Source organism: Tauraco erythrolophus, chromosome 1 (assembly GCF_009769465.1).
Source record: "Tauraco erythrolophus isolate bTauEry1 chromosome 1, bTauEry1.pri, whole genome shotgun sequence".
Taxonomy (NCBI): Eukaryota; Metazoa; Chordata; class Aves; order Musophagiformes; family Musophagidae; genus Tauraco; species Tauraco erythrolophus.
The window spans coordinates 35,084,530-35,110,442 of NC_141465.1; the positions used below are offsets into that span (position 1 = coordinate 35,084,530).

General features: G+C 40.6%; 1 protein-coding gene across 2 annotated transcripts in view; it reads right to left on the reverse strand.

Moving 5' to 3' along the window:
* Positions 1-25,913, reverse strand: part of DSCAM (DS cell adhesion molecule) — a 420,787-nt gene that overhangs the window by 178,037 nt on the left and 216,837 nt on the right. For both annotated transcript variants that reach the window (XM_086608220.1, XM_086608229.1), the window contains 5 exons: positions 17,909-18,055; positions 11,801-12,079; positions 9,278-9,553; positions 6,470-6,766; positions 5,400-5,675 (listed from right to left, as the gene is read on the reverse strand). In XM_086608220.1, coding sequence (XP_086464346.1) covers positions 5,400-5,675; positions 6,470-6,766; positions 9,278-9,553; positions 11,801-12,079; positions 17,909-18,055 — 1,275 coding nt within the window. The remainder of the gene's footprint in view (positions 1-5,399; positions 5,676-6,469; positions 6,767-9,277; positions 9,554-11,800; positions 12,080-17,908; positions 18,056-25,913) is intronic.

The following is a 25,913-nucleotide window of genomic DNA, read 5'->3' on the forward strand; positions in this document are numbered from 1 at the left end:
TTTGTTTGCCAACACTCCTCATTATAAGACTATTTTTGTTGGCTTGCAGTTTGACTTTTGTTTGGATAGTATTTTTCCAGGCCAGGTGTCTGCCTCAGGCTGAGTCATTTCAGCTGGAAAGTTTCAGCTAAAATTGTTTGGCCATTTCCAATAATAAGGGGGTAGGGTGGAAAAATAGGGATGCAGTATATATTGATCCTGCCATAAATGCAAATAAAAAAGGCATTGTGAGAATCTGAGAAGTCCCACCTGCCTCATGGTTAGCAGCATGGATTTCAAGTTCAGCAGGCGATGGCCCTAGCATCAGATATTCTTACTGTGCCTGTGAAAAGCCATCACAAAGGCACTCAAATTTTGCAGTCTGAGCAAAAATAAGTAAATAAATAGACAAAAACCTCACAGTTACCGTATTCTGAGAAGACATTTTCCAGTGTCTCACAGCTAAGAGCTCCCAGGGTTCGAGCAGGACTGAACACATCCTAGCACTATCTTCAGTGGCTGAGTCAGTTCCAGCCACGTGGGTCAGATGCAGTCTGGTGAGACGTCAGACATCAAAGCAGACAGATTCGTCTCTCTAGTGCTCATACAGCTGCCTGTGTTGGGCCCAGGAAGCCTGAAAAAAGTGATGTCAATGCATAGAGAAAGAAAGGACATGTGGAGGCCAAGGGACCAGAGTGAGGAACTAATCTGCAATGCTGGACATGCGGCAGCAAGCAATGGAGCAGCAGCTCAAAGTGGTGTCCAGGATAATGAAAGAGAACTATGGCCTTGGATTTAGGGGCGGTGGGGGGAAGTCAGAAGTTAGGAGCAGGCTTGCAGTGGGATTGCTGAGGTGATGGGGATTGGTTAAGTAGAGTTGAGAAACTGGCTGGGGATGCGAGACTGAGACAAGGAAGCAGTGAGGTGAGGTACAGAACTGACAGTGAACCAAGATTCACATGAAGGACTGTAACTAGAGACTGGGAGAAAGGCTGGGAGCTCTGAAGTGGAAGACTAGTTTTGAGTCATGAGAACAAGGCATTGAGGAAATGAGGACTGAGGTGGAAAAGACATGGAGAACAGACCAGTTTTGGAACCCAGAGCAGAAGAGCCAGTACTTGGGCAAGGATGAACTGGAGAAGACTGAGGAGGACAGGTCATACTTAGGAGGAATGAAACAAAACCCTACATCTTATACAAAATATTCTTCTCCTTAGGATGTCTGATTTCAGTAGTCCTCTGCTGTTGGCAGATGTATATGAACCCCACTGGCAAACCACCAGAGCAGAGTAAGATTGGCCAAATGCAGAGTAAGAAACTAAGGTAGTTATTAATTCTGTTCTTGCCAAGGACCTATGCAGTATCCTTAGCAAGGCTAATCTTGATGATTACTTCTGAGGATGTCACTAACTACTGCTTCTGCTTTGCAGGAGGGAGAGGAAAGGGGGTTCAGTTTACTTTACAAAATATCTAAAAAGAAAAATTGCATATAACACAGGCCAAAGCAAAACATGTTGAAAGTGTATTATTACAGTTGCAAAGGCAAGTGGCTGACAGGCATAAAATACCAGAAATTAAACATGTAGAGTACAGTCGTAGTCTTCCCCCTGTTAGGTGTGCGTTACAGGGTTGGTATTTTCATGGCTTTTTGTCAGAACTCAGAACTGGCCAATTCATTTGTCTAAATATGAAAAAATAATGCCAAGATGGCTTGATTTCCAAAAAGCTCCATTAGGACTCAGGCTTAATTCCAACAGAGCCATGTCTGCCAAGCAAAAACCTGTGTATTTTCTTGTCAGCTTATTCACCCTATTCCCAGCAGACAGCTTATGGAACTGCTAGCTTCCAAGACCCAGATTTTGGGTCAGAGACAAGGGACAGGCAAGGGATGGTGGGAGTTGGCATGCCACATCTCTGTGGGATAGTTATTTGGAGTCTGCAGACCTCTGGGGTAGGCGGCTATGCAGACAAGGGCATCAGTTACTCCTAAAAAATGGGACAACTGATTTCATGTGGTGTCTAATTGATTCTTCTGATCAGTAATGCAAAGAAGTAGCTGGCCTAAGGTCGAATAAGTGCCCAGCTTCCAAGCTTTTGGCTTCCTGACAGCCTGCCAGGTGTGAGGCTGCACAGCAAGGCTCCATAAGCTCAACTCTTGGATTCTCTGGTAGCCAGGATTTCATTTTGAAGTTACTGTTGAGAAACTTTCTGTTCTCCTATCTGAGATCTTACAGTGTTTTCCGAGGAATGTCCTCAAGATTTTGCTTTCATTTGGATGTTTGTAAATCTCAAGATACGCTATACAGAATGGGCAACCCTCTTGTATTTGATTACATGCTCATGCTGTTGCATATCTTTATTTGGATGCTGCTTTTAGCAAGTGCTCATTCCAGACAGAATGAGGATGCTTCATGTACTGGAGAGTCTGGAAAGTGGGCAGTAAATGTGACAGATGACTGCAGAGAAGAAAGGCCAGTTATATGCATAATGCAGCTAAATGCTGCCCTGTAGAGCCCAATTCTGTATTCACCTTTGCCACAGATCTCTCAGATAATGCTAACTAAATGACTTAAATCTGTGTTCCCCAGGAGATGGCTAAGCTGGGTGACATGGCTGATCTGAAGAAGGAAAAAGAATTCTCAGAAGCAACTTCATTTCAATGGCAGCAGAGCTTTGAACATACAAATGCTATATAACAGCAAGCGAACTGGAAAAATAAAGCTGTAGGCTTCTGAAATTGAACATACAAAAATTTGTGGATACTTTTAAGTTCGGTCTATGCCTCAGTTGCCATTTGCCAAAGTGCTCTCGATCACCCAGGTAGGTTTTGAAAATGAATGCATTGTTTCTGAAACACTTAGATATCACAGTGATCATCATCTCAGAAAAGCTCATGAGGAAATTGATAATTATAACTTCAGAACAGAACATGGAGGAAACAAAATACCAAGTAACAGCTCATTAAGTATCATCTATTCTGAATCACCCTTCAGATGACTGGTTTGAGGTCATCAGGAAGCTTGTAGCAGAAATGAGAACAAACCAAAGGACCCATAATGTTGACGATGCGCAATAATTCTCCCACTGTTTCTCTAGAGAAGAAATAAGTATACTGATGATATAAGAAGTTGAACTATAAATAAGGAGATCTAGGCAGTCATACTAACCCTCTTTATAATGTCCTATTTCAGAATATTTTAAACTTATAGTATGCAAGCTAGGTAATATTTTGTATTTCTTGAAATCGAAAATAAGTGCCTGAAAACTTATCATACTAACTTTGGAATCTATAAAATCAGAAGACAGTCAAATCACTAATATTTTGAAGCAAGAGGTCACTTTTGACTCTCTGCTAACATGTTAGATAAAACCACTATGTAGTTACAGAAGAAAACAATACATTGCCATCTAAAAAACCAGTGTGGCAATGCTGACCTCCAGCTACAGTAGCAGCACCTTGAGAATTGTTCAGGTCAGACATACAAGGCTCACCTTTGACATTTCAGGCTTAGCATTTGAGGACAGGATATTAACCTTCTTCTAAATAACAATGTCTTGTCAAGGCCAGGCTATGCTGCTGTAGTAAGGGCACTTTGCAGCCAACTTTGGCAACTCCAGATCAATAGGTATGAGCCACACTGACATGTCTGCTTTGCATGTGCCATAGATCACTTTTCATACTGCAACTCACGCTGCTTCGATGCATTTGCCTTATGGAGTGCATGCAGGATGAGGCTGCATCACAGGTGCCGGGCAGCTCAGCCCACTGGCACTCTTCAAACATGCCACATGTTTATGCAAGTTATTCAGAGTACACAGAGTCCCTGTTTGAGATTTCTGATCAGCCAATGGCACTGGCAGCTGAATACTCAGAAATATAGTAGAATACCTTTAAGGAAGAAGTCAAATCATTGACAGAAGCTGCAGTTCAATCAGAGTTGACAGAGTTGGCAATCTGCTTTCTGGGGCAGGAAAAACCAGTACTGCACCTGAGGTACCAGCTAGCATTATCGGTGACTAGTAATGTTTTCATCTAAATGCCCGAGCTGTAAGGATAGACTGCTGGATATTTTTTTTGTCTGGCTACGCTCATTTTGATAGTCATTTGAAGAATGGTATCATTTCAGAGGCAGCATTCCCCTCAGATTTACCATGGTAAACTGTTAGTGCAGCAGCAACACAATTACTAATTTGGCATTCCGTTCCTAAACTGCATCAACAGATCCGTGATATTATGGTAATGTCAAGCAAAGTACTACATACATGAAAAGAAATGGTGACATCAGCTTTTTATGCCACAGCATGTGACCAGTGCCCCTGATGGTCTCAGGTGTGTGAGATGTCATGCCTTTCAGAATCCAAATTGCTAGTGGCTTAAAGCTAATCCTCTAACCTCTTGAAATAATTAGCAATTACATCACTCCAGACTGAAAACAAGAAAGAGCCAAACAAACAGAATAGAAAGAAGTTAAAAGATCAGGTGTCTGTAACAAAGTCATTTTACCTTACTGTTTCTCTGTATGTTATCTGAGAAAAGATACAGGAATCAACCTTCCTTCCTTCCTCTCCTCTCCCTCCCAAAAAAAAAGCCTAGGAAAAGTTTCTAAGAACTTCAGGAATAGTGAAATTATATCTCAGTTCCTCCTACAGGTTCACATGAAGTGCACTATTTAGTGGCCCCATTGCTCAAAACCAGGTGCTACTGCAATCAGGTTTTCTGTCTTTTGTGTCCTTGTGAATAGATCTGAACATTGCCACTGTCAGAATAGTCAGAACACAATGCTAAAAAATTCCTGTTCTCATCTATTGCTGAAGTCTCTCAGGGCCATCTGAACATCCTTGTTTGGGACTATTTGAATAGATTCTAAGCATCCTATTAGAATTTCAAGTCACATTTATTTACAGTGCTACCTTTCTAAGCATTAAGAACACTCAGAAAAGCACACTTAATGAGAGGAAAGCAAGGTTAATGCTTTTAGTTCCTGTCTCTGCTTATTGGCAGAAACACACACATTAAAACTCTCATCTTATTTTTTTAAAAACTAAAAAGTCACTGACTTTCACATGAAAATGTGAACTTTGTCATCCAGCAGAGAAACAGTCACCAGTGAAACCTAAATGACAAACCATTAATCTACTGACTTAGTTGTAGTGAAAACTGCTCATAGAAAGCTTGCTTCTGCAAGGCTTGCACTTAGAAAGCAATATTTTGCTAGCTGAATGAATGAGGCTAAAAGTGAAGAGACAACAAAACACAGTGACTGATTAACATCTATGTCATCATTAAAACCAAACACAAATCTGGATTAACCTTCTTAAGTGCTCATTAGCTAACTGCCAGGACAATCCTATGTGTGCAACTCTGTTTCTGTAAATGACACAGCCATTAGCTTGGCTCTAGTTTTCCAAATTAATCTCACCTTTTACTGTCACGTGCACGCTCTGGCTGGTGGAGAGCTGGGGTTGAACGAGGACGTTGCATGTGTATTCACCCTCATCTACTTCCTTCTGCACATCTGAAAGCTTCAGTGTCCCATTGTTCTCAAATGCCACTTGGCGATGGTTAAATGGTAGCAGGTTAGAGTTCTTGTACCACTTGATGGAGTAATACGGGTAGCCGATCACACGACAGTGGATGTAGGTGTCCCGTCCAGCTATTGCTGTGATGTTCTTCATTGGTCGAATGCTTGCTGGCCCTAGAAAGGTAAAAAGAAACTCTTGAAAACAATTTAAAGGCACATTTGCTTGAGGAAACATGCACATAATTTTTCTTAATATACAAATGTTAACGACATTTACAGATGCAGCTTGCACTACACTTCTTAACATTTGGCAGTTTTTGCTTTTAAGAGCTACTTAAGCAGTTTTGCTAATCTTTATATGCTCTAGTTTTTTCTAAGGGTATATGTTTGCATTATCCAACACTCGCCTGAGAAAAATCTTTGCTGCATTACAAATTAAAAGGTTGAGGATGATTTAATTAATATGAAATGCTAAAACTGATACAGAGCTAGAATTCTGTTACACATGAGAACACTGACAAAGTTACTTTTTTTTTTAGACATATATAAAGTATAATACCATGAGGATGGGTATTATGCCATGTAGAGCTAGAGAAGCAAGCTAAAGTACTGTATACATGAAAAATTACAATGAATGTTGGACAAGTAAAGGAGGAAAAGAAAAGAAAAAAAAAATCAACATGCACAACTCTACCGAGGTAAAGAAACTGTGAACTAATAGAGATGAAGTATAGGAAAAATAGACTATAGAACACAAGCCAAAGGGTTCTTCCAACATTTAACCATACCATACACTTTCTAGATGGGACTGGAGAGACAGGGTGGGAAAAGAGAGGGGGGGAAGAAAAGGAGAGGAAAAACGGTAAGTCGGTTTTGGCATTCCAAGACTCATTTCATCACATGCAACAATCTTCTTCTTCACTACAATGAGTTATGTGTGTTTTTTGAGGAGCTGATTTGACAAGCACCTCTTACGTTTATTCGAGCCTGGTACGGGACGACTCCAGCAGAGTTGTTGGCAGTACAGCGATAAACTCCACCATCTCGGACCTGAGTGTTAGAGATGTTCAGGTAACTGACCACGTTGCCTTCGGAGGTGATAATCTGGCTGATACGATGACTGCCATCCTTCACGATGGGATCTTCATCCAGAGTCCAAGTGATTGTAGGCAGAGGAGTCCCCTTCACGTTGCACATAAGAGAGACTGGCTCTCCCGGACTCACCACTTTCTCACTGAAGGCAGAAATGATTTTGGGAGTTCCGTCTGCCAAGGGAAAGAAAAGCAGGATAACAGTACTTATATAGTGTTCTCTCTAACCTGGAACCTATCACATGAGCCAAGATCTTTTTTTAGAAGCAATGCAAACAATTGAGTTCCAGGATGTAACTCTAATTAGTGAGAGAGGGAAACAAATTTTGGCAATGGAGTTCTTAAATGATCCTTTGCTTACTGCTGGTTTCTTTTGCATCTTCTGAGAAACCTGGTACTGACTCCGCAGAAGGAAAAACACTTGAATAGGTGGACCAGGGTCCTGAAAAGCTGTATGAACTGCTAGGTTTTGTGGAAAAGTGTTAAAGCCATACAAAGTTCATCACAAAAAACATACAGCAAAACTTCAACACATTTGGAATTTTTCTTCTCCTGGGTACATTTCAGCTCCTTGGAAAGCTAAGGGCGAATCCTGTTGGCAAGAGCCAGGCATAACTTGCATAGGCTAATTTCACACAGCTGTGCCAATGCAGTTTAGACCTGACCCCACAATACCGCACTTAGAAAAGTATTAAATTAAACTTTTCTGAATACAGATTGCCAGTAACAGTGATGCCAATTTCTCTCTGTGGTCATTTTGTGCTACAGATAAATATTCCTTTGAAATGAGAGCATTCAAATGCTTTCTCTTGTGATCTGTGTCATAATTTACTCAGCTTCTGCCCAGCAAGTGAATAAAGAGAATGGATGGAGACAGAAATTCTAAGATTCTAAGTAGGGAGCAGGATTAAATAACCACCTATCCAGAGAGTTCAGAGCAGGGTAACATTTAGGAGTGTCGACACTCTGCTATTAGTTAGGTAGTTCTTTCCGAGATCATGCAATGCGTGTTTGTTCTTCTCTGAAAATCATACTTTCAAAGCTGTATCTAGAAGGAATTTCAGTGTAATTGGGAGCAAAAGGCCACATGCCAAGAGCAGTATGCAGAACACGGGAAGCAATCCAGTCTGAAGTTCGGACAAGAGTGCTGCAGGCTACTGTCTGGTTTTAAGGAGCCAAGTGGCAAGAAAACTAACTTCAGTGTTCCTACGGTGTTAGTGCCTGCAAGAAACAGAAGGAAAAGGCACCTCGTTACCTAGAGAGAGGCCAAAGACACTTGAAAACTCAGCTTGTACACGAAGCCCTTTAGGGATGATGCCTTTCAGTTTTGCACACGACAAAGGATGTCAGGACAGCACCAACAAGTCTCAGGCTCTGTGCGATGCACTATTTGTTTGTGCACACTATGTACTGTCTCTGCATGTACACCCTGCTACGTATTACCTATATGTTTGAGAGGCTCAAACTGTGATGACTCCCCTGGAAATCACAATTCTTACATTACTATTTCAGTGCAACGTCACCCAGGAAACTGAAAGAACTGGTACGACGTGTGCAATACTCTCCACAAAACATGCTGAATCATAGCAGAATTAAAAACAGGGCTGCAAAATTCCCTTGCTTGCCACACAGTAAAAAACATAAGGCACTGCCACTCACAGGCTGCTGAAAGACATCAGCATCCCTGGAAGAGCATTTGATTTTACTTGATTTCAAAGTTTTCTCCTCTGCCCCTCTCTTTTTCCTTTCTATACCACTGGTTAGGTGACAGAATTCCGATTTATTTATTTATTTATTTTCATCTCTGACTTTCTTTCCTTTGCTGTGTATTAGATACTGTCATTCCTCAGAAAACAGAACAACAGCAGCAAAAAAAAGCTTTTTATCCTGAAAGAAAGCTGACACAGGACCAATAAATCCATGAGTGTGCACACTATGTACCTCTGCCACCACTCCTCCCCACCTTTTTTTTTTTTTTAATTCAAGTGACAGGCTTTTTTTTGGAGATGAAAGGAGACATTATTTTCCCAGTGAGACCTTAGTGTCTTTGAAATCTTTCCTGCTGTTGCTCTCTGATAATCTGCACTCTCTCGACATCATGATAGATTATCAATATGCTCTTTAGGCTTTCTTAGTCATGGGAGATGGTTGCCGAGGTAACTCAGTCCAGGCAGGTAATCGCTTCTTTTTCTATACTCTAAAAATAGCGTCCATGCCATGACTGCACTACAACCTCATTAGTGAACTGGCTTGGTACAAACAGATAACTTTCCTCACTTGATTGTCATGTAGAACATTGTGTCAGTTAGTTAAGAGGATCTCCAAGACTTCAGCCAGTATGTCTAATCAGAAAAGCCATTCCAGAAGATGCTTGGAGTTGAATAGAGACCTCATCTCTTGTGTCCTGCTGAAAATCTAATGCAAAAAATCAGCACCATCACCATCCATCCCCATTAAAAAAAAAAAAAAAAATTGACTGGAAGGACTGCTCGGGAGGGATTTTTGTTTCCAAATCAATTTTTTCATTCCATTAGCTTTTGCTCAGTGAGGCACAATAAACCCTACTGACAGTTCATAAGTATTCTCTTGTTTAGGATCCACTATCCCTCACTATATAATGATGGCATCGAAGACAACACATGTAGTATTACAGAGACCAGAATCACTAAACAGGTAGTGACTGACCTTCTAGTACCACCTGAACATAATCTTGAGCAGACATCTTGTCCTTGCGCACAAAGCACTGATAAGCCCCACCATCACTCTTGGCCATGCCATCCATAATCAGGTTCTCCCGATTGACACCAGTGATCCGGACATTGTTACCAGGGTTGATGATTTCGCCATTACGATACCAGGAGAGCTCCTGGTCCTCAGTTCCCGTCACGCTACAGGACAAGGACACTTGACTACCAACACTGCTTTTTACTTTCCGTGGGCTGATCGTGGCTTTTAGTGGTTCTGAAGATTTAAATCAAAATAAGGGAAAGGGAAATAGAGAACATTAAGTATACATGTGCATTTATATGTGAGTAAAAAATTAACTCTCAATTAAGAAGAAAACCAAAAATTACAGCTATAACCTTCTGAAAAAAAAAAAACCAAACAACAAAACCAACAGATGACTGTCTTTGCTCTAAACAAGCATATTTAGAGCAAATATAGATCTACAGGAATAACCTGTTTGACACATGATATATTACTCTCAACCGTGTCTAAATGAACAGTAGGAGAAGATTTACTGAGTAACACCATTGGTGCTGAGGGTCTAACAATGGTGCAACAAACGTTTTGGGAGGGTAGGATGCTACTTCACATTAGTTTAGTGTGGATCTTTGAATAGCTGCGTTAGGGGCATTCCTGAAGCTCATCTTCTGGTTTAATTTCCTGCATAAGGAACCCAGTTCATGTGTTCCAAAACCACTCCCTGATGTGAACAAGTGCAGGAAATGTCAATGACCAGGAGATTAGCTTTTAAGAGTGGAAGGTCCATGCTAAAATATTCACATAGGTGTACCAATAGATATCCATGGGATTTATCCACACGTAGCATTTCTGTGTGTGGGCTCACTAGATTTTCTGCTTCAACATGGGAAGACTACAATATTTTCAAGTCAGCTTTAAGAAACAGTAGGACATAGGTAATGCAAGTTTTATATTGTAAAAAAAGAAGATGAACAGTGCTGAAGAGAAGTCATAAACATAAGTGTAAGGAAAACAATCTTTATCCTGCCACCTAACAGCTATTGACTTTACTGAATGCAGATTTCATCTTACACTTTTTGTATATTGGTTTGACTTCCTTATAAAGATAAGAGACTACTATCACCACTGATATAATCTCTGATACTAAATACATACCATCCTATTTATTTTTTTACCACCTTGCATACATGCATACATAGACGTGTATACACACGCTTAATACATAAATATTTCCTCAGTTAATTCATTCATTTTACTGAACATTTCATAATGCACCTCTTGGTTGGAATAAATCTTTAGTGGCCCATTGGGAACAAAGGCCTGGAAAAAACCCACACAAGTCAGTGGTCTCAGTCATTCTGGATCACAGACTCTTATGGAACAGGCCTTTCCTCTACAGTGGTCCAGAGCAATAGTTCATCTGTGTTCATGTTCATGCATGTTACGAGTTACTGCATATCTCTATGTTTCCTATGCAAAAATTCACAAAGGCTCAAAACTGTCAATGACCCATTAAACAAACCAGACACACCCAAGTGTACCACCAATATCTCAGAGCCATGATGATGCAAGAAAGTGAACCACATCCTCCATTGCAGACAAGGGTAAACTCCTTCGCCCAAATTTTGCATCCTGTCAACTTGATCCAGAAGCTATCTACTGGCTGGTTGACCACTGAGTCAAGAAGTAAAATCCATCATCAGTCACTGAGGATACTTTCGGTATCACTGATGATACCATTACGTCATGTGTCTGGAAGTTTTGGCTTTGCATCATATAGACTGAATTCAACTAATTTTTATGAATATATTTAGAGGCAAAGCTCCTCCATTATAATTCACAAATTACTGATCTTTGATCTCAGTTTTATTTTGCCCAAATACATTACGTGTAATTATTTGTGAAGATATTTTTATAGCCTGAACTGTTCACAAACTTCTCTCTTTTCAGGTTCCTAGTCATGCTGTATAGGTGGAAACGCTAGTTCACAAAGCATTATTTCTATTCCAGGAAATATTTTTTTCTAACAATAGAAGAATAACAATTTTCCAGTGCAGTGCTTCTGAGTAATAATTATCTTTGAAGAATTTGTGAAACATTCAGAATATTCACACATGAATACTCAACTGAGGGGAGGTATGAGTATTCAATATTACTGAACAGCATGAGTCAAGGCAATGAGAGTTTGGCAGCTTTATTCATGAGAACATTTGCAATTTCTTTCTAAGCATCCAATTCAAGATTCTAAATTACATATCCTCCATGTAATAAATTATATAGCTACATTATAAATTGCATCAATTTGCACTTCTGATCGCTCAGTTGTCCAACTAACTCATCTCCACAGAGCCTACTTTCTGTTGCTCCACAACTTTGAGAAGTTTAAGCATTGCTAAGGTAAAGCAACAAAACAGAAGGTACAGCAAGATACAGCAACATCTTATCTGATGCAAGTGCCCAGGTCAGAAGTGGCCTGAGAGCTCCACTCAGTCCAGGACTTACGTTTCACATACAGTCGCCCTATCATCTCGGCAGTCCCATAGTTGTTCCACACCTCGCAGACGTAGTTGCCTGAGTCCGAGGGACGCGTGTTCTCAATCAGCAGACCTGTAACTGTCTGCCGAAACCTGCTGTCAGGCTCCCAGGGAACGTTGTCCTTCAGCCAACGATACTTTGGTGCGGGATGCCCTGATGCTTTGCAAGGCAGCTCCACTCGCTGTCCTGCCATGGCTTTACGGTGGTCAAACCCATCTAGAATAGATGGAGCTGAATTTGCTGGATCTGAAAGAACAAACAGCAGTTTTCAATGGGAGCATTAAAATCCTTTAATTCACTAACCAATATGCCAGTATTTATTCTCCTACATTTTTTTGACTCACTAGCCCAGTGTTTTATGTACTACAGTTTGCTACTGTGACCCAGTCATCAATTTGTAATATCTCAGTAGTGGTGGCTGGGATCCAGCAGCATGTACTACTGAAGCACCTCATGACAACTTGGAAATCCTCTCACTGGATTTTTTCCAGGTGGCAACCATTTTTCTGGTCATCCTTCATGCTCCCTATCAGAGGAATGAAGAGCCAGAAATGTGTTGCCTTAAAAATTATTACTGTTATCCCTGAACTACTTGACTAGAATGCAGCCAACATATTCTCCCCATGCTTCTTGGTGGTCTGAAGGCTTTGCATTAAAGAAGCAATTTATTTCCTTGTCAGGAGAGAAATGGGCAAAGACACAGGGATTCCCATCTGCAGTCTAACTGACAGATGAGCCTTTTCTTCTTCTCTGGAAAAAGAGCTTAACGTGACAAGACCAACATACAACTTAATACTTCAACTTTCTGTGCTCAACTAACTGAGAAAAGTAGCTCTCAGACCAACATACTTGTGTAGCATCTGGCATGTATTTGTGTATCTCACAGAATTCTGGCGGAGCACCTTCACCAGAGGTGCATGTACTCCAACAGAAATAGTACTCTCTTTGTGATCTCAGCTTTTTAAGTTTGAAAACTTTTAGAGGAAGAGGCTGATGTGTTTTACAGTTTTGTGCAGTATGCAGCATGATGGATGGAAGCCCATCCTGGAGCTGTTGCAACATAAATACTGAACAGTAAGTCAATAAATATTCATCTAAGTATTTTCTCATCACATGATCTCACTTTGCTAAGACTTCTGTCTCACAAAGAAACTTCACATGCTGATCAGCTCCTTTTACTTTTATCTGACACACACCTCTTCTTGGGTGTATCTACATCATAATTGCCTGGGTGTAGGTGTGATTGCAACCACTTTGACATTTTCAAGTGGTCTTCGACTTAGCTAGCTCAGGTACTGCCCACAGGGTAGCTGCAGCAGGTTCCTATTAGGAGATAAAGAGATTAAAGGAGCAGTCCATGCTGAATTCAAGCTACTCAAGTGATAGTGTAATCAGTACCTCAGTTAATTAGTTTAAAACTAGCTTAGATATATCTTCATAAACTGCAGCCACAGCTGGGAGGGTACACTTGAGAGCAAATAGCTAGAGGCACTACACAAGTTATACTATCAATCCAGAAACTAAAATTGTGATGGTAAACAAATGGGCTAAGTAAAATGTGTGAATATCTAGATAAAACCCTAAATGCCAAGTTCAGTGAAAGATTACCACAGAGGTTTTTTTCTGCACTCTAGGTGCTAGCAAAAAGTTGAGCCACTGTGCTGGATTTACATGATGGAATTTTGGTACCAGATGAGGGGCTGCAGAGATGGCCCCTGTAAGAAGCTGCGAGAAGCTTTCCCGGCTCCAAAAGCAGCTGGGCTGGTCTCTGGCCAGGTTGGACCCCCTTCTCCCCTGTGGGCAGGGCTGAGCCAAACAGTGACTCTGCGAATGTCCTATTTAAGAAGAGGACAAAGGAGCCTGAACTGGGCTGGACCTACGCTGGAGAGGGAAGGCAGGGGATGGAACCCCAGTGCTCTGCTTCCGGGGCGTCTGCTGGGCAGAGTTCGTCCTGCTGGGACTGCCAAGGTTTATTGGGCCAGCTGGGCCCGGTGCAGCAGCAGCAGAGAGAGGACTGAGATCTGAGAGAAATGACGATGCAGACACTAAGGTCAGTGAAGATGGAGCGGGAGGAGGTGCTGGAGCTGAGATTCCCCTGTAACCCGTGGTGAGATGGCAGGTGGCCTCCCTGCCGCCCGTCAGAGACACGGTGGAGCAGAAACCCACCTGCAGATTGTAGAGAGCCCCGAACTGGAGCAGAGCGCCTGTGCCTAAGGGAAGTCGTAGAGAGTGGTCTCCATGGATAGGGAAGGACCCCGCCACGCTGCTGGAGACTGACGATAAAGCAGAGATGTATCTGAGGTCCGTGGAGGACCCCATGCCGGAGCGGGTGGCAGCTCCCTAAGATGCTGTGACTTTGTGGGGAAGAAGCCTGCGCCAGAGCAATCTGAGGGGTAAGGGTTGCATCCTGCGAGAAGGACTCACATTGGAGAAGTCTGTGGACTATATTTCAATGTGAGGAGGGGATCCATTGGAGCAAGGGAGAAGAGTGTGAGGAGTCCTCCTCCTTTAAGAAAACAGCAGCAGAAACAATGTGTGACGAACTGACCTGCAACTCCCACTGTCCCCTCATAACCCCGTGCCACTCGGGGAGGATGCAGAGCTGGGAAGAAGGGAGGGGTGGGGGGAAGGTGTTTTCAAGATCTGGCTTTGTTTCTTGTTACCCTCTCAAGTAACTGATAATGAATGACATTGATTTGTCCCCAAGCCGAGTCTGTTTTGCACAGGGCCATGGTTGGTGGGTGCTCCCTCCCTGTTCTCATCTCGACCCTCCAGCCTTTTGTTCCATTTCTCTCCTCTTCACCTCACCGAGGGAGGAGTGAGCGAGCGGCATGGTGGTGGCTGAGCTGCCAGTTGGGCTGAACCACGACGGCCACTGAAGGCAAAACCCCTTTCAGTTTACAGCAGCTTACTGTCTCATTAGAAATGTGTTAGCCAACAGTTAAACAAACGATTTTGCATGCATCAGTAGCCTCAGGGTCCATATTTGGCATCAAGACGGGTTGTATATTTGAGCCTGCCATGCTGTTTATGTCTGGCTTAGTGAAAGCACACTCTGCCAGGATGCTACTGGGAAGGCCAATGTCAACTTGACTAATTGATTAGCCAGCTCCTTTCTCGCCTTTTGTATCATCAGTCATCTACGTTTCAGTGCACAGCTTCTATTGTGCAGCCTGAGGAATTAACTCTGTAAAAACGTAAGCATGCAAGAAATCACACGCAAAAGAAATCTCAGAGTTCATATGCAATCACCTGCAATGAGGTAAAGAGCAAAGTAACATATCTCGATTCCAATATGTGATATGGACTCTTTTGAGTAATTATTTCACTATGCTTTAACAGTCAGCTGCAAATGACTTTGAGCAAGAACCACAGTGGAAAAACTAAGGCAAAATACTGTTCAAAAATATTCTACTTTGCATCTCCTTTGAAGGACAGAGCAAGAAACTCATTATACTTTCAAAATAATAAGGATTTTTTGGAGAGTGAGTGTTAAAAAACAATAAAGACTTTGGGAGCTGGGATTCATGGCTGGACAAAATTATTTTTGAAAAAGTACACTATAATTGGCATTAGAGGAATATTTTGTAGCATGTTAATGGTCTTAGTTTTAATTTTATTTAGAAAAGACACAGGATTTCAAGGAGATGCGCTTATTCCAAATGAAATTTGGAAATTTGGTTTGGTCATAGACGTACTAATTTTTCATGTGTATTTGCTATTATATGCATATTACCTTTCTCACTCTTTCAAGCAATAATGAAGCTTAAATTATGTTAAAAGTGTGGCCAAGAGACTATAATCAATATTCACCACAAAATAGCTCATCCTCAAATAAGCAGAGTATTTATGCATGTAAAAAGTAGGCAAAAATGTAGGTTTCATGCAAGCAGACCTTTTACAACTATGCTAATGGATTCTCTGATCTCAGTTCTTAAAGGACTAACTATTTCAAAATATAAACCATTGTAAAGAAAAAATAAAAGGTTTTAGAGAAATATTAAGAGACAAACTGCCTATAATTGTTGCACTTGTTCAGTAGACTAACAGGACTGGAAATCAGAGCCCACTATAGCTCTAATAGAGAATAATTAACCCCATTGAATTAAAAAAGCCAGCTATTGCACACAGGTAGAATTTCCTATTTTGATTCGGTCTGAGAAGAACAGAAAAGGGAACTCCAGACAGAGCACATCTTTTAGGGTACTTGACCTGAATGACAAACAAGACAAAGCTTTCATTTTCCCCCTTTTGTTCAGTGAAATAACTAGAAATTTTCCTGTGGTAACCAAGATACAAGCCTGATTTTATTTATGTTACCACTGGCTCAGCCTTAGCATGATTTCATACGGAAGCAGACCATATTATGGAGGCAGCTAGAAGGATAGGACCCTACCTATCCTTACAAGACAAAAGCAGAAAGATTATTGTGCAGGAAAACTACTTCTTCATCTTGCTGGGAAAAGCAGAGGCAAGACTTTTACCCACAGGGGACATGTATCAAAGGAAGAAACTCCCGGATCTGACTGGTAAGTGATTCTAACTTGAACAATCACACTATTTCTTTATCACTAGTATATCTAAGTACTAACTTGTGTGTTTAGAGGGCTCCAGAATCCTCCAACAAAGACCATTTTGGAGGAGGGCAGGAAGTACGTTACTAATGCAAATCCTTGTGCCCACCTCTGTCTCCCTTGGGGCTCTTAAACAGAGGGTGGAGAGCTGAGATTTAATTGCTAGATTTTTTTTTTCTGATAAAAAGACCAGAAGACAAGAGGACAAGGTCAAAAGGAGAATGACCCTACTGACTGTTAGATTGTGAAGGTCACCATACCCTGATTGATTTTTACAGTTAGGATCTTCAGGGCAACTTAGCAACAGTGAAAAGGAAAAAAAGCTCTGTAGGGCTTTCAGAGGGATGATGGGCATGTCTTCTGTAAGGCAAGGATACAGGGAGAGAGAGTCTGGGACACAGTCTTACCTAACTCTATGGATATGGGAATACAATTACAGATTTGCTTACGTGCAAACACAGGTTGCAGTTACAGGCAACCAGAAAAAGAGGCAGAGGAATTAGAGATGGGGAAGAGCTAAACCTATACAGAGATGCTTGATAGCAAGTTCCAAATTAAGGCCTGGGATCTGCTCTTCCTTCTCACCTCACCCACAACTGGCACTTCCTCTCACTGAGACAAAATGGGGAGAAAGCAGGATTGAAGTAGCACTGTCCTGACAGCCCTAAGTGTGCGGTGTGTGTCTGTGGGGAACCCAACAGTCCATCACACACACAACAATCAGGAGATGATTTACAATTATGAGGTAAAGTTAAAATACTCCATTTACCCACCTGCTGCACAAGGCTATTGCCCTGTGACTCTTTGATCTGGCAAAGGAGCAGAGCTAACCCTCTTGTCTACCCGCAGCACCCTGGGTGGCCTAGGACAGGTCATGTACCCCTTCTGGCTGGAGATCCCTCCTGGAAACAGTGGAACACACTGTGTTCCCCAGGGAAGGAATGTGATGAATGAAAAGGAAGGCTGAAATGCACCTCAGCTAACCTGAGACTCCTGCAGAGGAAATATCTACAGCTGAGCTAAATGTCCTGAGCTTCTGCTATGGTTAACAGAGAGAAATAGGCATCATGGGACAATTCATCTCACCCTAAAGAGACAGCTTTGTCTACACTACCCTTAAAAGTGTTCCTCTCCTTTAGTTACAAAGGGAAGTTAAGGTGACTGGACACTTTCACTGCGCAAGTCTACTTTTGATGGGATGAATCCCATCCATAGTCCTTTATTATAAAGTACTCTAAACCTACAAAAAAATCACTGTACTAAATGCCAATGCACTCTACAGGTTCTCTGGAAATACCTAATAGGAGGTGAAAAAATGAAAAAGGATTTTAAAATGAGACATTTTATCTTGCAGCAGCAGCTCACAGCTGACCACTTCTACCTTCCATTTGATAGACAACTTGGTTGTTAGTGCATACAGGCACAAGAATCTGCCTTGTCAGTTCAATACACTAGAGAGGCATATACAATATTTAATTTAACATGATATATAAAGGAGCACCTGATACAAAAAGTCTTGCACTGTTGCTTTGTCGTGTTTCTCCAGTGTATCTGTGCCTTGTGATACATCGGTAGTTGTACAGTCCATCTTCATTCTGTACGTCTAAAATATACAAGGCTCCCGTGGATGTGATGAGAAATCTAGGTCCTGAAAGACACAAGAATTTGCAGTGTTTAAAATATCTGCAGGTTGTTCCTGTGTTCTGCTTGCTCACACCGGCAGATGGATGACACAGGCTGGAGGGTCCTGAAAGTATTTTTGCCACAGTCTAGAAGCTGCCATTATAAGTTTACTAAGTACTTGCTGCAAATGCATATAAAGATATTAATTCATGTGCACTTCTTATAAAAGAGGTAGAGAGCTGTAAGCAAAACGTGAGGAATGAAGGAAAGAAATGTGTCATATCATAATAAACAAACAATATCCAAGAGGCATCTGAAATAAAATACAGGGTAAAGAACAAATGCAGAATTTAATCCAGTTTAATTCAATACTGTAGAGTGATATGGTGGCAATTCACTAGCAGAGCTGCACATGTTAGACAGTTTGGAATGGCATGCATAATCAATATCCAAAGATTCTTTTTTTTTTTTTTTTTTCAATTCTGCACAGAAAGGTTTATTTCATGAAGAAAAATTAAGTCCAGCAAAGTGACTGCCCCCTAAAACTGAACAAGACTCATATGTTCATGGTCAGCATTTCTCCTAGTGTTCATTTAAATTGAAAATAATGTAGTTGAAATTCTCTTCAAATACATATTTTTTAACTGCAGAATATGCGGAAAACGTCATGGTACATATATACACATGTGCAGTTTTGATCATTTGACACCTGCACAGATGCCTCTGTTCTGTTGTAAATGCATGTTCTAAAAGCAAGGACACAAAAAAGCTAACACCTACATGGCATATGTTTACTCTAAAGCTTTTACCATATTACAATAAATGGAAGTAATGTGGTTAGAATGCACTGCAAACTTGAGCCTCATTCTGGCCATTCTTTCCATTTAAAAAATACTACAGTCTAAGCTAGGTATGCTTTTCTAAAACTTTTGCACTGGAGAAAATGTTAATATCTTTTATTTTTTTGTCTGCTATTTTTTTCTCCAGTAGCTGGTAGCTTGTACAATATACATACTTGAATCTATGTGTTATAAAATATACCTGGCTCACAAATTAGGGGAGAGAATATGCAAAGATGAAATCCATTGTGAACTAATATTCAGTAATATGCAGTAAGAAATATTTCCTTTTCTTTACAGCTCTGTTTGAGCAATGACTTTTTAATAATTAAGTGTAGTCAGGGTGCTTGCTCACAAATGCATCAGTGGGAAAGCAATCCAGCAGAGAAAAGACAGAAAGAAAATGCTATCGTTACAGAGGGCAATTTCCTTTAAAACACAATCTAAAAAAAAGCGGGGGGAAAAATTAACAACCATTTAATGTCACAGGACAGGATGACCCTTAAAGCAGAGAATATTGAATAAAACAACATCAGCCAACCTCTCTCATTCTTGTATGCGCACTGAATTATAGAATAACCACACTGGTGACTTGTCTTGGCTGACTCTGTTCTCCTGAAAGTCAAGGCACAGCATGGAAGCAGTTAGGTCACAACTTTGGAAGAGCATAAACCACACTGCACTTACCCTTCTGAAGCACCTTGTTTACCCAAATGACATGTATCATTGTTAAGAAGTATATTACCAACATAAATCCCCAGAATGGAGGCATATGAGATGTTGAGCTACTTGCCTGCTACTGAAGGAGATCTGGGCCAGGGAAGGTGTGAAGAAGGAGGGAGGACTGGATGGCAAGAGCACTTTCCTCAGCCATGAGCAACACCATATTCCAGCCTAGGGGGGTTTTACAAGCTAGGGAGGTTTCTTCTTATACAGAAGCCATATTGACTTCATATGCCTCCGAAAATTTAAGTGCTTCTGCATACTGAAGGCTTGTGTTTCAACACAAATTACTTATAAACAAATGTACTGTTGAGTGTAGTAGGAAAAGCACCTGAATAGGCAGTATTTTAGTTTCACAGCCAGGTGTCTGAAATACGGCATTGAAAAGGTTACATGAAAAAGGCAAAGCTATCTTGCATCTTCTATTTTAATACATTAGTTGTAATCTTTGGAGGAAATTATATAGACAGTTAATAAGTCCAACCAATGAAATATGCTTTACCTAGCTTGTCAATTACTGATAAGTTTTTTATTTGCTAAAAGTCACAAAATAGCTTGGCTTGACCAAACATGCTAATGAGGTTTTCTATAAATACCAGACAGCTAACAGCTGCTCACTAGGAGCCAGGAGCACAGTCTGCGAGTGCAAAGGCAATCATTCAGTGAACCCCATTAACAACCACAGGATTGTTCTTTACCTGCTGTCAGTCATATGGCCCAGCTCCAAAGCCGTGGCCAGAGGGATCCTACCACCTCTTAGGCAGGCAGGTTCATATTGATTCACAAACAAGAAATACTTCCTGCTGGTCAGACAATACTGGGTTTTTTTTCGGTTGATTCTTATGCTATAACTCCTACACGTTGTGCGATGTCCTCTGTTGAGCATTTCTTCCTTTTCCTTTCGGAGTCCCCAATTACTCCGACATAAACACTTGTCCCATTCCACCCTATCTCCTCATCATGTAGATACTCAAAATCTGTACCCTTTAACAACGCTTATCTTTACCTCTAATTCTGAGTTAGAAGGATATTTGGAATTTTGATGCAAAAATGATGGGATATTTGACTCCTGCGTCACATGCAGATTCTGCACTACTGAAATATTCATAAAGCAAATCGACCTTTGCCAAGAAATATGTTATAAGGACTACAGGTAATTAAAGCACAGTTGTCTCCCTTAGTCTGTAAGCAGGATAAAATGACAGCTTCAGGAGATGGGAATCACATTTAAGGACTTTCCCTGGAGTTAATGATGGGTATGCAGCAAAGGCAACCTCTTCTTGCTTTTGTTTCCAGCTGTGTGAGCATTAACCCGCTCTGTATTTCAGACAGCACAGCCAGTTCAGACGTGTGCTTCCCCACAGCAATGCCACTCCCAGGCTGCTGAACTAGCGCTGCGTGTACCGTGCAGCGTATACCATGTCCTCTGCAGCCTGATCAAGACTTAGATCAGACTTTTCAAATTGAGATGCAACTCCTTTACCAAATTGTGCTGGGAGAGATGTCAGTGGAGAGGCTGCTTAGCCGCTATCACATCACAGGACCAGGAACACATAAAAAGGTGCTAATGGGATGGTTGTGACCATTTTGATCCCTCCAGTAAATCTGCACATGCTGTGCATTTGTGTCAAGCAAGTGGAACCTAAACAGCTGAGAGGCAGAAATGTGTTCCTTGTACAACGGCTTTCTTTTTCTGGGATCCAGTTTCACCTTTGCTAAATATACATAATGCCATTTCTACAAAGAGTCACGCTGTTGGAGACTACTAGTATGCGCAAGTTTAAGACTATACAAATGTGTCCAAAATTCAAAATTTAATTCCTTTCTTTATGCTTTTCTAAAGCTCTCACTATTTTGAGATCCTCTGCGCAAGTTTTAGATATGGTCTATACAGGCCATCATTAATAATTAAATTTGTCTCTCTTCTTAGGGTAAGCACAGGTAACTGTCACAGAAATTAAGTTAGAAGATCAAATTCAGAGCTTCCCTTAAAACTGACGAAAGCTCACTTCCTCAGAATTTCTATCTTGTACATGTTATTACCGCTGATACTTGTGCCAGAATCGACACTGGGGAAACATCCAGAGTGGCTACTGCCAGGTTGAAAAAATATGTACAGATTTGTGGGCTATTTCCAGATCCCATAGTACTGACATATACTTGCAAGTGAAGCTTTCCCTCCTCAGTCTTGGAAGTGAGTTGCTTCAGATGCAGTTACACATCTGGGTCAATGAGAGTGGGAACACTTATTAAAAGTCTGCCACTTAATAAAAGAGGTTTGTGAAAGCTGTGCAAAGCCAAGAAATCATTCAGTGTTATCTTGCCATATTTTCTAGTGAAGTTATGAACATACTTAAGCTATCTAATATGGCTTAGATCATCTTCCTGTTGGAAATTACTCAGGCAATTGTATATTAAAACCTTCACTTAATGCATTATCTAGAGACTTTTGCCTCACCCTCTTTAAAGCTAACTAAAAGTAAATAGTTACTGCCACGCATCAGATGTTATCTCAGAGTATGCATTTCTCACCAACACACATTACGTATAATTGCAGGGCTAAAGCTTTTCCTTTTCTCTCTTCTTCTTAACATATTTTGCATACTTATGTAATACTTTAATAACCAACCCCTCCTTCTACTGTAAAAACGCAAGACAGAAAAGATGACAGAAAAATAAAAGAGGAAATGCATGTAATTTCTGTCATCTTCTAAACAGAGAGCATTTTCATTAAAACTGACAGGCTGTCAGCTGTGACAAAGCCAAAGTGTTGAGTGTTCTGCCTTTTATGCTTCAAAAAGTGTTTAGAAACGCACCAGGATGAGGATCGACAAGCTCTTATTGCCCTGTTGATCCAGGGAAGTGCTTTCTTCTTGAGGTGCATTTAATTTAATCACTCTTGCTTTGCTGTAACAAAGTTTAATTTTTTTGACTCACCTACTTAATATGTCAAACAAGAGGTTTTTTTAATGGAACATCCTTTCAGATAAACTGAAGCTTTTTGTTTGTTTGGCTGTTAGTAGGCTACAAGGGAGGAAGGCAGAAAAGCCTCCTTCACAACGATTAAAAAGAACGCTGTCAAAATATAGCTCATAATCCTCATTTATTATTCCTCCTCAGTAGTGTTTGTATTAATGCCTTGAAAATTTGATTATAATAATTTCGGCATCTGATTTTCAGAGACATTGAAAGCTTACATCTCTTTTGACTTTCAATGCTTGGTGGCTTTGAAAACCTGGCCCAATAGCTGTAGAAAGAATTTCATTCAAAGAGGTAAAAGGATGTTAGAAACTCTTACTGCCTTTTGCCTTGGTGAGGTGGGCAAGCATAGTAACATTTACTATTTAAAATGTAAATGTTTTACAGAGAAGCTTACTGAGATATGTGGATCAATGTACACAAGTCAGTGGAAAAACAAGGGATGGAACCCATAATTCTTTCTCCAACATCCAATCTGTCATTAATACATAACTTTGCCTCACTGTGAGACTGAAAAAAACCCAAAATATAGATCCAAGGACTAGAAAGACCATTAGAGTCATTTATTCTCACCTTTCATGCTTCACTCATTAACTCCTGCACCAAGTCCATACCTGCAAGTTAAGCTATAGCTTTTTTAAAAAGACATTAGTCATGATCAAAATGTTCTTCTAAGCGGAGAGCATGTGATACCCCCGAGTAAATTATTCTGATGGTTAATTATTCTCACTTTTGAAAGTTATTGTATTGTTTGTGGTCTATCTGGCTTTGACCTCATCTACTGGATCTTACTGTGCCTTCATTAAAGATTTCCTCTGCAGTCAGAAATCTTCTGACAATTTAAGTACTTACCGAACATGAGGAAATTACCTCTTAAACCATCTTTCTCCTTAATTAGTTATACAGATTGAACTTCCTAAATCATTTACCGTGAATTATTCATGTCTTGAAATATTCCTGTAGTTTTTGCCCAACACCTTAAAAACTTCTTGAAGTTCATTTTCAAGTTTAGATCATGCACATCAATTCAGTAATGGTTCTGATAATAGTGAATGCAAAACGTCACCACTCTCCTACTTACGCATCCAGGAATTACGAGTCCTCTTATCAATGCTAACTTGCTTCAGTTATTCATTGAAAATTGTGATCTCCTTTTCAAAGTCATGAACCTAAAGAACAGATTTCCCCCATTCTGTAGATACAACCTATTGTCTGTCTGTCTTGACACTAGAATTGGCTGTATGAAAAACTACATGTTCAAATTAGATCTCTTTATCACACAACCCAGTCTCCCTATGTAACTCAGCAAGGCATATCAACATTTGCCGTTACACTGATGTTTGAACTGTTTGTATACTTTATCGACATGTGCTTCCTAAAATTTCATTCATTAATAAAAAAAAAAAAAAAAAATTCTGTTTTCATCTGAGATATTACCAAATCACTTGTTTTGACGATGTATGTTTCAAAGTAGTAAGACTCTGAAAAGAACAAACAGGAAAGAGAGGGAAGAAACTGGGTCATACCTAGGCTTGACCAACCTGAACTAAAGGCCTCAAATCCCGAGACATTGTAGAAGTATACCTCTCATTTTACTATCTGCTGACTGGAGCCCTAAATAACCTAATGACTTCATCAAAGTTGAGCTGCATTAGCAAATTGTGTGTTCATTTTTGTAAGTGAGAAGAGGTCACATTAACAATTATGAAATTGCTCTTATATAAGGTTTTTAATGCTTTCCATTAGACTGTATAATATCAGAGATTAAAATAAAATTTTACAGGTCTGAGTAATAAGTTAAAATAATTCTGTTTAGGTATCTTATGTGAAATTGTTCTCATGTATAATTCATAAGAAAATGTGAGCACTTTCCTGTAGAATTAGTGCATAATATTCTTGTATCAAGATGAGAATATTTTAAAACTGTATCATTAATTATTCTTTCATCATGCCTTTTTCCCCCAGCATGCTGTTAGTCTTTAAATAGGGGTAATGTTACCTTCAAGATGGTTTAAAAAATCATATTTGATTTTCACTTTGTTGGAAACACATCTAACAGCATTATGTTATTGCAGTCTAAATTGAGTTGATAGAAATTAAGAGAACAGATGGCTGTTCTAATCATGTGCCAAATGATAATATAGAACAAATAAACTTTTATCAGCTGTACTTGTCACCTCCACTGGATAGAACTGCTTCTGCTAAGCAAGTTTCTAGCGTGACCTGTGCAGACAAGGGCAGAAACCTCCAGAAACCTCCCCACAGAGCCAAAGTAGAGAGTAACCTATAAGTCAAGTTTTCTAGCACTGCTACAACATTATTCTCAAAGCAAAACAATCTGCTATCTGCTGCTCTGGGCATGGAAGATGTGCTAGAAGCAGCCATGCTTAAACTGTGCCCTGAAGTCACAGTTCTGCGTATGATTTTGATACATGAACCGAAGATTAGATGAGGAGAGAGGTGGGTAAGGAAAGAGGAAGGCAAGGATTTCACTTTTTCAAGCACACTCACGTAATGTACTCAACCTACATGAGACACCTGGGGTGTTGCTCACAGTAGGTGGTGCAGATGGTCAAAACTCAACTACGCTCCTCTGAGAGCAAAGCCTCTCCCCTGGGGATGTAGCCAAGCTCACAGATCCCACTAACAGACCTTGCAGAGGATAAAATTAATTTTTTTAGCTCCTCATATTCCCTCAGCTCTGGGGTCTGCAAATTGCACCTTTGGAGTGTGTTGCCCACTGGCCCTCTCCCCATCTGGGACACAACCTGCAGCTGACTTCCAGGAGAACAGAAGCAGGAGGGAAGCCACAACACTGCCCTACAGCCCAAGGGCAATTAACTTCCTTAATCAATTACAATGAAATTAGCCCTCCCTTGTGTTACCACTTCCACCCTTCAGGCACACCTGTTGAGGAACCAAGTAAGTATTTGCATTACATGGCCTGGGCTTTGTTTTGATAAGTGGAGAGACCACCATAAGCATGACTCAATTTCTGGGAGAAGAATTCAGCATCGAAGCCTCTCAAGTGGCATCATAGTACCATGTTACTCATGAGAAATTAAGGTCTTGATCTTCCCATTTTTTACCTGATAGAAAGAAACAAGCATAAAAGGCATAGGAAGTTTTCTGAGGCAAGGGAGGCTGCTGCCATACTTGAGCTACTGTTCTAAGCTCCTCAAAGCTCACAGAGATGTATCTCTGTCATAAGACTGAGCTTGCAGGTCTGAAGTTTTCCTCAGTTCCCCATCAGCCAGTTTTCCCTTCTCCTTCTGTTTTTTTTGGTACTTGGTTTCCCAGAATTAAATTTGAGAATTTATAAAACAAACCAGCAGCCTCACA